Consider the following 14,509-nt stretch of genomic DNA (forward strand, 5'->3'; position numbering starts at 1 on the left):
TTGGAAAAGTAGTTCATTGTCAAATTTTCTATACAAATGATATATAACTTGCCCTATTGACAGTATTATCAATGGCTTACTTCATATATTGTTATTCTATAGGTGTTAGATCAGTTTCTTTTTGATAGCCCTGTTTGTGTTTAGTTGTTTAGTTATCGTAAGTTTCTATTTTCGTTTATTCTTTCATTCATTATGGTTGTTAACTTCGATCCTTGTAATAATTGTTTGAGCTCTTCAGTATATATTGACTGATTGAATTAAATAACAGTTGACTTAAATACCATACTTCTAGTAACTATCTGATATATTTGAAGCTTCCCGCAATTTTGACTTTTTTAAATCGACTTCTTGTCAATTCATACTTACATACATTAATATTATTATTAACACAGTATGTTGTCCTACTGTTAGTGTTGTGATTTTATGTCTGGCTAGTTATTACGGGATTTATCCAACAATCAAAATACTACTTATACAATCTTAGCATTGTGCCAAAACCTATCACGTTCGACTGGTGTGGGCAATCTAGCGTCCTTATTGGTCCTATGTCCTCCTAGCCCGTCCAGTTGAGTTCAGAACACCAATACCAGCTTCCAATATACGAATCGAATCGAATCTTTTATTTCAAACATACTGAGTTTATATATCAAACAAACAGACCACAACGCACCATATAATAGGAAATAACATTTGTACACAATAAAGCCCAAAAGTTGCTGTGAACATGGGAGACGGTAATCAAATAACTAAGTATAACTTAAGAACAGTATATCGTACAATAATAATCTATAGATCAAAATGAAGCTTATAATAAGGGGAAATATAGATATACACAATCTAGTTACTGAATATTTATACCATAAGAATATATAAATAATATTTGTCCATTAATAAGTCTCAGACATTACTCGTAATGCAATTTTCACTAGGATATAACAGTTAGTTTACATTCATGCATATATAAGTGAAGCGGGTATTCATAGCATATATTACTGATAGAACCGGATCAGAGATCACAGAATTAACTTCATTTTTCTTGCACTTTTCTTGATAAGTTTAAGTCAATTAGTTTCATTTCAATTAAAATCTCAGTTAACAACTAATCTATTCTAACTAATCATCTTCATAATGAATACGCTTTATTATTATAACAGTAATTCACTATCTTAACTCCCCCCCGTTTTTTACATAATAATGTATAGTGACTAAAGTAATGACATTTTATATTACTTTAGATTACAATACGAGAAAAAATAATTCCCATCGTTAACTTACTTTTTGTGAACAAAGAAACATTATTATTTTCCCCCATCCCCACCCCTACCCCCCCCATTTTGGTCTTAAAAAGATACACAACCCAGATAAATGTCATGAAATTCAATAAAATGTATGAGAAATGACATTTTTAGAAAAAAAAACAAGAAAAGAAATTGGTGAAAATATGCACCTTTTCTTTACATGAGTGAAAAATTGTATATTCAATGGATTTTCTATGTGAATGTAAATATATGAATAACCTTGAAAAGATTTATTGAATCCATAATTGGTGATATAGCACTTATTCTTCATATTGAAACTATTCTCTTTTGTTTTTTTTTAGTTTTGATGTTTTATCATTCATTAGAAGAATAATATACGACATCTTAAATAAATGTCCTAGAAACTAATCAATATAAATCAACACACATTTAATGATTATTGTTTGCTTTATGTTGTTGTTCCTGAGAAGTCATATATTTAGTTTTGTTTAGTCTAATTTATATTAATATAAATGAAAAGAATGTCCCTTAATATTCCAATTGATGATATTAAAAACTTCCCAAAACTTCGGAAGCGTTATATTCATGTCAGAATTTATTTTATTTTATATATATTACTTATACATTTGTAAGTAGTACAAAGTATATGTATAAGATATTTCTCTATAGTTGTAATGATGGTGAGACTATAACATATGGACGAACTTTAAGCGACGTTAAATTGATTTTGAAAGTGTCTACCTACTTACTATGGCTAAACGAGGGTTATAACGCAGTTTGAAGAATATTAATTACGATTTACAGTTGATGTTTAAGGTTAGGAATTAGAATTAGGGTATTCATCACGAACTGACATCAGCTATAATGCCAAAACTCTATTTAAACAAATGAGTGAATGAATTTCGCACCAAAATCTCAGACTTGTTGTCGTAAATCTGGTTGGTTATTATATTCTCGCCGTGATGATTATTAGCGAGATTGAATTGATCATGATCTTAATTAGTAGGAAAGATTTCAATAGACCAATTCACGAAGTTACACGACCATCTTCCATTGTACTGAGGTAGACACCTGTTCCTACCCGACACGGATTAGCTCCACTGGTCACGACTTCTCAGCAGAACTCTGATAATTTTCTCACGAAGCTATTCACTAGTGAGCACATGGTAATTATCAGTTTAGGGGTTATAGAGATTGCTAAGTTTTTTTATCGTGGACGCGCACTGTTGAGGAGTCTCACAATAGGACGAAACGGCCGTCCAGTGCTTTAAGGTTTTTAATGGTGGTCTAACATCAATCGGTTGATGATCTCATTCAAAAACTTAATAATCTTCACAACCCCTAATCTAATAGATCTATAATTAATCCATTCACTGAAGACTGAACTATGATATTCTTTTTAGTTTCCATGAAGAATAAATTCAGATTGATCGATTTAATATAACAAGATGAATTATACTAGGGTCACGTTTACACATTCTAGATTTAGTAGATTAAATCGAGTTTAGATAAGATCAACAGTTACAAGTAACTATTGTTTATTATATTGTACTTTTTCTCTTTGTACTCCAATAAAACATAAAATTTAGTAATGAAGGTGGAGTATTTTTCTTCAAGAGATCAAGAAGTGAATCAAAGACATTTTTCAAACTTAATTAAATAAAATTTTAATGTGTGTTCTGTTGAAAGTTAAATATTTAAAAGTTTTGATGAATAGAACTTTCGTTTTCTTTTTTTTGAATAATTGAAGATGAATACATGAGTAACTTGGCAAAAATGGAATTGGTGAACAAAGATCCTACATCCAATGAGATCATATTTTTTGTTCATACTAACATTAATATTTTCTACTTTGGAGGTGAAGTTGACGACATCTTTTACACTATTTCTAACAATTGATTTGTGTAAAGGTAAAGTAGAAAATATTAATGTTAGTATGAAAAAAAAAATGATCTCATTGGATGTAGGATCTTTGTTCACCAACATACCACTTATAGAGACTATTGAGTTTATATGCAAGCAAATATCAGAAAAAAATGGAATTATCAACTAACTACTCAACTAACAAACAATATAAGAGATTCATTGATCTTCATCATATCTTTCTATTTCTGGTTGATTCAATTGATTTACTTGACAAGAGTAATAAATTTCATAGTGTTTATCAGTGAAAACTAGTTCCTTGGTCTTTATTTTTCATAAATGTTATGTATACGTCTGTTACAAGTTAAAATGTTCTGATTATCTTAAGCAAGTTAAGAGTAAAATGAACTAAAATAACTTGATTGACTCATTTTTGTATTGTTTGTGTGAATCTTCCCATTGATGTTTAGGACATTAATTGATCAGTCAATTATTTGGAATACGTGCATCCTGTGGGTATTACTTAATTCACAAGCGTTATAAGCAAAGATGGATAGTGGCTAGGAGTGGAATGAAGAACGCGCGTTTCGTTTTATTCAGGACTCGTCGGCTAGATCTACCTGAATCTCAGAGTTAATGTTGGAATGCCATCGCGAATGCTATCAGAACTCAGTAGCTAAATTTTTATGACCTTGGATGTCTGGTTTTTCTATCACACGATTTATCTACCAATCCAAATACGACTTATACGAATCTTCACACTAGGCCAACCAATGACGTTCAACTGGTGTGGGCAGTTTAGCGTCCTTATTGGTCCTATGTCCTCCGAGCCCTTCCACTTGAGTCCAGAACACAATACCAGCTTCTGTAATATGAATCGAATCCGAGCAGATCAGACCAGATCGTTTAGTTCAGACATACCCGGTTTATATATCAATCAGACAGACCACAACGTACCATAAAATAGAAAATAACATGTGTACACAAATAAGCCAAAAAGTGGCTGTGAACGAGGGGGACAGTAATTAATAGACTGAGCATGGCTTAAGAATCGTAGATCGTACAATAATAAAATATAGGTCAAAATAAAGCTTATAATAAGAGGAATATAAATATACATAATGTAATTGTTGAATAGTTATACAATAAGAATATTTATAGAATATTAGTCCATTAGTAGTCCTCGGGAGTTACCTGTAATTTAATCCTCACTGGGTTATAACACAAATGGATAACACGATAGTGTTTGAAGCGATCGGTACCGGGTTGAAATACCGGAGTGAATATTAACTCTCAGATGAAGATACATCCAACTGACGAGTCTTAAATAGGACAAAACGCTCGTCCTGGATTCCACCGCTGGTCACCATCCATCTTTTAATTGTTTATTTGACACTGAAATACTTGTTAATTATTTTATAATCATATATATTGTATTATACTCTTGTGATTGTCTATTTTAGTAAATTTACTTCCAATATTATAATAATGTTTTATTATATTTCTTTGTTTTTATAGATGTACAGTTTCAAATAAATTTACAACCTGGACAAGCATGGAAATTAGATCAACAGTATCTATTAATGAAAATGGAAAAATTATCACCGAAAATTCAACAATTACCATTAGAAGTGGCCTTAGATATCAGATCGACAAATGGAACATATGTAAGTTAGAAACAAATAATATAAAACGAAATAATCGCAATTGTGATTATTTCTATAGTAATGGACAGAAACGTATGTGGGAGGAGGACAACCAATCTGTTTGAACGCAAAATTACAGAGTTATTTGATAAAATGTGTAAAACATATGTTCAATACTTAATTTGCAAAATATTCATCAATCGTCTGAAACTTCATCGTTCATTCATTGACATAACAATTACTCCCTGGTCCCGTTCTCTTCGATTCGATCTTTCAAACCTTCTGCTGCTAGGCATTTTATTTCTGATTGGTGTTATATACTACTTATGTCGACATCAGTAACACACACCACATTTTAGTTTTGAAAATAAAGTGTACTTGCTAATATCTGTTAGATAATATATTCCTTTAAAGGATCGAACATTATGTTGTCATTTAACATGAATTCGTATAATTGTTCGAGTGTAAATTATGTAATAAAAGCATCAAATTTAGGTGCAGTTTTATTCATTGAGTTGAATGATTTGGTAGTGGAGCTTTGATTATTCTTCTAAACAATATCATCACCATAAAGTTCTACTTAAATTTTGTGCTCAGAGAACAAGACTCCATCTAAATCGTTTACCTAAGCTACAAAAATTTGTCCCTATCTCAAAAGCATAAGAAAATAACCATGACTGAACTTTATCATCTTTTCTTTTAATCACTGTACACTTGTCGAATTATAAATCTAAATGGTTTATGAAATGATAGATTCTTCATTAAATCGTGATGTTCAAGTACTTTGTTTTCTTTGTTCTTCATATTCAAAGATAAATTACTTCAACAGTTGAGATCATGAGTCAATTGAAGCTAGACCAACATGGAAAACACCGTTGGATGCCGGTTCAGTGGTCTAGTTGGTTAAGCGCCTGGCGCGAGACTGATAGGTCCTCAGTTCGAATCTCGCGAGGCAGGGTCGTGGATGCGTACTGCTGAGGAGTCCCATACTAGGACGAAACTGCGCCCAGTGCTTCCAGGTTTTCCATGGCGGTCTAGCTTCAACTGACTCATGATATCATCTGGTGAAGTCACTACAATCTTCACAAAACCCCTGCTGATAAATTACTTATCGCATTTTGAAGAAAAAGAAAACCAAATCATTGTAATTAAATCATTTGATTGAAGTGTTTCACCAATTAGTAATAACGTGTTGATAATATTCATTGAAGATTAAACCCAGATAAGTTAACATTGAAAACTAGGAAAGATTAGGCAAGCTTTTTTTGTCTTAGTATAAAACCTTCTCAGAAGAACATACTCATAATCCAAGCCAAAAATAGATTTTCAGGAGTTTACTAGTTGTTATAAGTAACTTTGAAAAAAATGTCACAACTTTATTGAGAATTAATTGAATTCTGATGTTTACTATTGGATACTGACTAAATGGTTCTAATGGATGAGGGTTTACCATAATGCCTAAAATTACTAGATCTTATCTTTGATAAAGTTGTAGGTAAGCATTGTAGAGAAAACCTATAATAAGATAAAACAAGGTTATAGTGCTGCCTATCTTTCAATGCATATTACTACATTTTTCATTCTTTGATAAATACAATGCATGAATAGGTCGCCTACTTGTTGAAAAATATATTGTAATTAGAAAGTGGTTTTGTAGGGATTGTAATAATTTAATAATTGGATTCATGAATCAGTTGAAGCTAGATTGCCATGAAAAATTTGGAAGCACTGGACGGCTATTTTACTCTAGTATGGGACTTCTCAGCAGTGCCTATCCACGATCTCACCCCGCGAGATTCGAACACAGGACCTATCAGTCTCGCACGTGAACACTTAACCTTTAAATATATTATTAATTAATCAACATTGTAAAATATGAACTACTTGGCCGCCTACTTGAGCATCTGGGCTATTTGTTCCTGCCATCTAGACATTTCATCAAGTTATCCATTTTTGTTTGTTTTAATATATCATTATGTCTATTAATCGCATAAGCTATCCTGGTGCATTTCTGAGAAGTGTACAACCTTTCGTTGTCAAAGTTACAAAAGGCTCAATAAGAGACAATGCGGTTGCTGGCAATATACAACGAAAAGAATGTACATCATTCGGATGTTCATTTACTGGACTGCTAACATCTAACTGGCGATCGCTCAATATTTATCGCCAGGACCGACCAAGAAGAAAGAAACGGAAACTTGTTGAAATACTTTACGCTGAGAATTCTATATTGTACCAAAAATTTAATATTGAATAAAGCTAATAGTAATAGTAATAATAGTAATAGTTAGTTCAAGTTTATTTTGAACAGATTCCATATGAATTTCAATAAGGATTGTCTAGTGGATCTGACAGTAATTCTATATTAAAATTCTTTATATCATAAGTTACTATCATATTTTGTATATTTTCTTTCTTTTTTACCAATATCCCTATTTGTTTTGTTCTCTTTTTTAAAAATCAATATATTTCAAATAAAGATCATGTTACATATTGATCATGTACAAGTTCCTCAATCAGCAGCATGGAGTTGTCAACCAGAATCAACATTTACAAAATTAACAAGAATTAAATGCCTTACTGGTGAACCTATTGTATTTGGTTTAGAAAAAAAAATGAATGGAAATGATAGTAAGTTAAAAACAATTGATTCATAACAGATAATTAGTCAATTGAATAGTAACCGATGTTATATATATTCATTCATTTAGTGTTCATTGAATTCTGTCAATTAATCCTTAATGTGATTTGATGTTGTTTATTTATAAACATTAGTGTTATGTCCTTTGGTCTGTCTACTCACTTTTGGTGCTGAGGTTTCAGATTAAGACCTTGGCGCGATAGGTTGGCCGAGCTAACCTTGAGGCTAGTACGCGTGAGTTCGAAATGGGGTAAAGAGAAGAAGACAAGACAACTGGAACACTACTCGATCTATTCCTGATATCCTGATTTCAGTTCGGATTAATGTAGAAAGGTACATGAATAAATAAGTGAATAACTTGACCACAACGTACAATAATTTGGAAAAATACAAATATGTACAAAGCTGGAAATTAGCGTTGAAAATAGGGTGCAAAATATTATGTTTAAATTACAATAGTTTCGGAACAAAAAATATATGGCAATGAATCATACATCGAACGAAAGCTTATGTTCTGTAGAATAGATTAGGGACAAAAATAAATTTTAGTGTTTTACAAGCTTTGAATAAAATGAAATAACGTTCCCCTAAAATAGCTTCCGTAGTTTGTCAAACCTTTTTGTTTCCCTGTTCACATCAATTAGGTAATTGTTCTTTAGCGTATTCGAAATTTAGTTGCGTCTTTCTGATAAATCCCAATTACCATGAAATTTAGATTCATTGTTTTGTGCCAAATACATGAAAGCACCTTACAACACGAAATACTTTATTAGATATTATTTCAATCATAACATAGAGTCATTATGAGATAGTGAGATAGAAACATAAGTGAATGAATTATATTACAGTACACTAGTTCGAATAATCAAGAAGAGTTTAATCCCTGTGTGTTGACCAATTCGGAAACATCCTTTATAAATGTATAACCTATGGAAAGTAAATAATACTACTTCAATGTATAAATAAATTGTGTATAATTAATCAATGGATTCAAGTATCTTATAAGATTTTGGGTCTGTTGATCTAAATATATATATATATATATATATATATATATATATATATACTTACAGAAAATGACATGCTACTCATCAGTCGGTGTTAATTACGTGTGGAGATGTTAGAGTTAAGATTTAAACTTAAGAGAGGTCTGTTCAGATTTTCGTATTTCGTAATTTATACCATAGTATGATCTTATTTAGAGAAGCATTGAAAACCATTTATTCATGCCAACGGTGGTTAACTCCTATCCATCTAGCATAATTCCTCATTTCTGCCAAATGACTACTGTTAAACATATAAACAAATAAATAATCACTTGCTGGTATAAAGGTTAGACACTAGTCGTGAGATATGTAGGTCCTGAATTCAATCCCCCAACGCGGTCAAAAATGCACACCTCTAAGTAGTTCTATACCATGACAGAATAGTTTTCGTTCTCGGTGAATGTTTAACTAAGATCACTTAGTGATTTAATCCATTAATTCAGCAATCTCCACAAACCACGTACAGTAATTAATAATGCAATCTGATCATTTAAAAAACTAATTTAGAGTGCTAAATGTAATACAGATAAAGATGGACAATTGTCATTACATCGTGAATCGATTTAAATTATAACTACTGAGGAAATTATATTATTATCTAATATAATAACAGTTGAATTCACGAGCCAATCTAAGCTAGACCACCAGTGAAAACCTGGATGCACCGGATAGCTGTTTCGTCCTAGTATGGAACGCCTCAACAGTGTGCACCAATGATCTTGCATTTGGGACTCGAACTCAGAAGCGTTAGCCTCAAGCGCAAACGCTTAACCTTCAGACCACTAAACCAACACCTAGTGGAGTTCATATTTAGCTTCAATTCATTCACGATCTAATATTGAATTTATTACTCATTTCTAATGATCTTTAACCAAAAATGAATTATCTTTTCTTTTATTCATCTATTGAGTTACAGACTCAGGTTTAAATAAATTATCATTACAAGATCCTTCATCAATTATTGATGGACAGCATACATTTTTCGAAGTATATCCAGGTAAAACTATATCACAATTTGTTCCACCATGTCCTAAAATTATCCGATTCTGTGATAAAACTTTAGGTATATTAAAATTACCAAAAAATCATGGTTCTGATAGAGATTTTTATATACGTTATCCACGTCTTATTATACGTCTGGTTATTGCATCACCAAATTTAAAACCAGATTTATTGGATACAATTAAAACACGTCGTGATTTAACATACTTTAATAATAATAACAATGATAATAATGATTCTAGAAATTCCAGTAATCATAATTCATTGGAAGAAAACAAACTGAAATATTCATCAACGATCTTACATCATCATCATCATCATCATCATCATCATCATCGTCGTCATCGTTATCTTCGTCAAACAGTAAACATCATGAATAAAATCGATGAAAAATTACAAGAATATATGCCTAAATTTGTTTTTATATTAACAAGTTTAAAACAAAAATCAATGGATGGTTAGTTGAATGAATTTTAAATGAAAATCATTCAATGTTCAATATTATTTTATTGGTTTATTGATTTAATTTGATGATTGAATATATGTTTTTAAAGATTTGTTTTACTCATTAGAAGCAGAATACAGTATATAACAGTTTAACTTTAGTTTATTTCACCGTGATTATAGATGTACTTTGAGTATGAGAGTAAGTCATTGATCATGAATGTCTAGTAGCTGCTATGAATATACTGTGGAACTGAATCTTCAGTAATGAAGAAGTATGAGTTAGTTTTTAAGGTAGGTATGGATTATCGATTGATAAGCTTAAATATATTTATTGACTTGGTTTTAATGTAGACATATACAACATAGGATGCACATACACTGAGGATTCGAACCCAGGACCTTTGGTCTCACGCGTGAAGGTGCTTTTAGGTTTTCTATGGTGGTGTAGCATTAATGGACCCATGAATTCAACTGACAGAGTATTTTACATTTGAAGTAGTTTGTTACTAATGAATAGTGTAATGATGAACAGTGTCAATAGTGTATAATATAAAATAAAGGAATTAATACTAACGTGAAGAATAACACGCTTCAGGTTAAGACAACTGAGATCAGGTCAGGTAATGCAGGAAATAATAATTTTTTTCATACTATTTCTTCCAAAATATACATGGACTGAGTGCTATAACGCTCGTTTTTCCGTCTACACGAATGGGATGCTATTTTGCCTTTGATGAATATCTACACTTGGTGCCCCCCCCCCAATGTCTATTCTACAGGAATTCAACACAACTCAGATCAAGTACACTTGACTAGCCTGACTAGAACATAAGTATATTTCCACACCAAAAACCAATCATAATAATAAGGGTAGGAGAATATATAACTCATCTAATTCTTGTCAGCCTATCTACTAGTCGAACTAAGCAAACAATCAATCATTATCTCTCTCGTCCACAAATCACTGAGATACTGGTGACCTTATTTCTTACAGTATTTAGTGTATGACAGTCATGTTCATGGACAATTTTTCTAAAATTAATTTATCAGCAAATATTCGAGCAAATGACACTACAAACTTTCAAGATTTTTATCGAGACAATAGGTTTACTGTTATTTCCTTGTTATATCATCCTGAAAGTTTTCCTGGTATTCTCTGAAACATTTGATCCATCTAGAAAGAGGTTATTAATCCAATACAAATTCTTTATAATCAGCTTTCAAGATGTCATAAACTTCTGGAAGATTTTCCTAAATCTCCTCAAAGATTTGATGTTGAGTCATCAGGTATTTATTAGACAAACAATATACATATTATGTTCATTTGTATAATGATTTCATATTTTTAATCATGAATTTCAATTTGTCTATGAGTTTCATGTTAACATTTGATCGCTTCTTACAAGATCCAATTGAAAAGACTGACATTTCTTGTATTATAGTTTTATGACTTCAAAAATTCAGTGAAAAGAATAAAATATATAAGATGTATACCACATCACGTACTTTATCACAAATCAATATTTTAAACCTGATAAAACTTACTTCATATCCTCTTACCATTTTGAGCTTCTCACTTACAGATTTTCTCAAATTTCTTTATCGTTCTCATCAATGAAATCAAAAATCTAACATTACAAATAGTGTCATACTTTACATTTATTCACGATGAAATTTTTACATGCAATCTTTATCCTCTAGATAACAGAACAGATTGAAGTTAGTGTGAGTTCGTGATGCTGTCTGTCAAACTATTGATCATTCATTTACTTCAAGCCTATATACTCTAATCTTCTATAAAGATTATTAAATTATTGAGACCACCATAATGTGATGACTTTATGTCCGGCTAGTTACCACGTGATTTATCCAACAATCAAAATACGACTTATACAATCTTAGCACTGTGACAAAACCAATGACGTTCGACCGATATGAGCAGTCTAGCGTCTTATTTGGTCCTATGTCCACCTAACCTGTCCACTTGAGTTCAGAACACCAATACCAGCTTCCAATATGCGAATCGAATCGAATCGAATCATTTATTTCAAACATACTGGGTTTATATATCAATAAAACAGACCACAACGCACCATAAAATAGGAAATAACATTTGTACACAATGAAGCCAAAAAGTGACTGTGAACGAGGGAGGCAGTAGTCAATAAACTGAACGTAGCTTAAGAACAGTAAATCGTACAATGATAAATTATAGGTCAAATAAAGCTTATAATAGGGGGAATATAAATATTCATACTCTAATTGTTGAATAGTTATACCATTACAATGTATAGATAATATTAGTAAATTAATATGTCTCAGAAGTTACTCGTGACTTAACCTTCGCTCGGATATATCACATAATAAAGATCACTTTGAGCATTTATACTCAAAATGTACATTGTATGGTTGAAATGCTTGTCTTAAATTTCCTATACTTATAACTATGTAAAGAATATGAATAGCCATTTTGTTTGTTATTTCAACAATGAAACCAAAGAAAACTTCTTACTCAAGAATTGGAAACTTTAAACATGATTTAATCATTGTTCAGTTCATCGAATCTGTTTTATACAGATTATCTAATGGTTTATGAAATTAGCCAATATTTATGTAGTTTCTAAATGATTATGTATAAGTTACTTTATGTTAGTGAAACGCGTTTGTACAATGTAACATGACTTCTTATTATAATACTCTGGTTGCTGTTCAATTTATTTTTATAGGTAAACCATGTGTCAAGGATTGGGAAGCATGTGATTCAGAAGTTTGTATACCAAAACATTTATGGTGTGATGATATAATTAATTGTCCTCAGTGGCAAGATGAAGGAGGTCACTGTACACGGTCAAGTAAGCTACATTTATTTACTTATCTGTATACATCAGACAATCACATTATTTTGAGTTTTATTAAGTTAAATCTAGAAAATAAAAATCTCCTGAACATCCAGTTTATGTTGTATGCATCACTAGTAAAATCACTTCAATTTCATTAACTTTTGAATAGTTAAGTTTTTTAAGTACAACGTGAAGATGCCACAAGTATTTGGACTTTGACAACGCCTTAACCAGTATTACCTTCTATAATCGAAACGTACCAACCCAGTGAAATCAGAAGTCAGAAATAAAGAGGTTCGATGATGTATTTGATAAGCTGTCGATATATCAAGAAGCGAGTGATATAATTTGGCTAGCGGTTGTAAGAGAAGTTGAGCACAAAGTACCCACTCGTGGTCTGATGTGGTGGATGCGTGACTGAGCTCCTTTAGCTAGATGAGTCCATTAAAATTAATATGGTCAGCGTCAAATATCGAAGACTTACAGAGCTAATGATTTTGGAGATTTATTTACTACTACGAACGGTACACACATTTTTATATTTTTGACATTAAGTTTCACCTGTTCTCATCGTTAACAGCTGGACAGTGATTGACAATGGATAAAACACTGTTGGTTGTATAACTGTATCCATTCTTAAATACAACTAGATCTTATGTTGATTCCATTATTATTGAGTTAGTTGATTAAATTCAAATTCTTGACCTTTTTCCAAGCTTAAACATGTTTAATTCATCCGAAATGTTTTTTTGTTACAATCAGTCATTATTCAAACTACTTAGATTTGGATTAATAAGTAATATATATATATATACTTATATATGATTCAAGCATAATAAGCTTGGATAATAAATTGATAGGCAAAACGTTTATAACACCACTAGATTTGTGATTTTCAAGTCCACTTAAAAACGTAATTTATAGTTATGCTCTTTAAAACAAAAATGTTAACAGTGCTATCCTTGATCAGCATTGAAATCTCTATGACATCTAAATGTATAAATTGTACTACATTTGAAATTTTGAAGGATACTTATAGCTTAGGAAGATGATTTTTGAAAATTGCCTTTTTTGAATTCACAAGCCAGAAATAAAATTGATCATCATCATCTACATGAACATCAAATGTCAGTCAAACTGAACAACTTGTCTTTACGCAAATAGATAATTTTGAACTTAGATGGTTTAATCCTAAAGAAAAGAAACATAAAATAGACTAGAAATTTTCTAGAAAATTAGGAATTAATCCCCTCAATAGCCAATAAAAACATCAAAATACAGTCAATTCATCTTAAACGTTTATGAGTTGTTAAAAAAGGTGAAAAAGCATCGTGATGAAAATAAATATTCAAACAATGACAGAAAAAGAGTTGAAGAAATTATAATTTATGGACGAGCCATTCAGGCGCAAATGCGCGATTTCAAAGTTACAGTGCCTATTTCAAAACTCAATGTTCACACACGATCGGTCTACAGAGGATTTCAAGGGGGAAGTTGTATTTAGAGGCCTTAACAAATGGAATTACTGAGAAGTGACCTTATATTTGATTGCGGTGTTCAAATGACTGCTGGATATTGTGTAGACTGTTGTGGTAATGTTGTATTTCGATGTAATATATGTTGGTGGAGAAAGTTTGCTAGGACAGGGACTTTTTTCGCTCTTTCGCGATTATGATAATTGTTGTAAACTAGGTAATAAAAACACCAGTAACACTGGCTACAACCTTTGCAGATGTTATTGAAGCTTTGACAGTTCAGTGGCATT

The 14,509-nt window shown here is 31.3% G+C and overlaps 1 protein-coding gene across 2 annotated transcripts in view; it reads left to right on the forward strand.

Moving 5' to 3' along the window:
- Positions 1-14,509, forward strand: part of NETO2_2 (Neuropilin and tolloid-like protein 2) — a 113,666-nt gene that overhangs the window by 83,795 nt on the left and 15,362 nt on the right. Inside the window, exons 5-8 of one of the 2 annotated variants that reach the window (XM_051217543.1) lie at positions 4,641-4,789; positions 7,249-7,399; positions 9,366-9,914; positions 12,631-12,756. In XM_051217543.1, the coding sequence (XP_051064955.1) occupies positions 4,641-4,789; positions 7,249-7,399; positions 9,366-9,914; positions 12,631-12,756 (975 nt within the window). The remainder of the gene's footprint in view (positions 1-4,640; positions 4,790-7,248; positions 7,400-9,365; positions 9,915-12,630; positions 12,757-14,509) is intronic. The other variant, XM_051217542.1, reaches the window with a different exon arrangement.

This window comes from Schistosoma haematobium, chromosome 5, assembly GCF_000699445.3.
Source record: "Schistosoma haematobium chromosome 5, whole genome shotgun sequence".
NCBI lineage: Eukaryota > Metazoa > Platyhelminthes > Trematoda > Strigeidida > Schistosomatidae > Schistosoma > Schistosoma haematobium.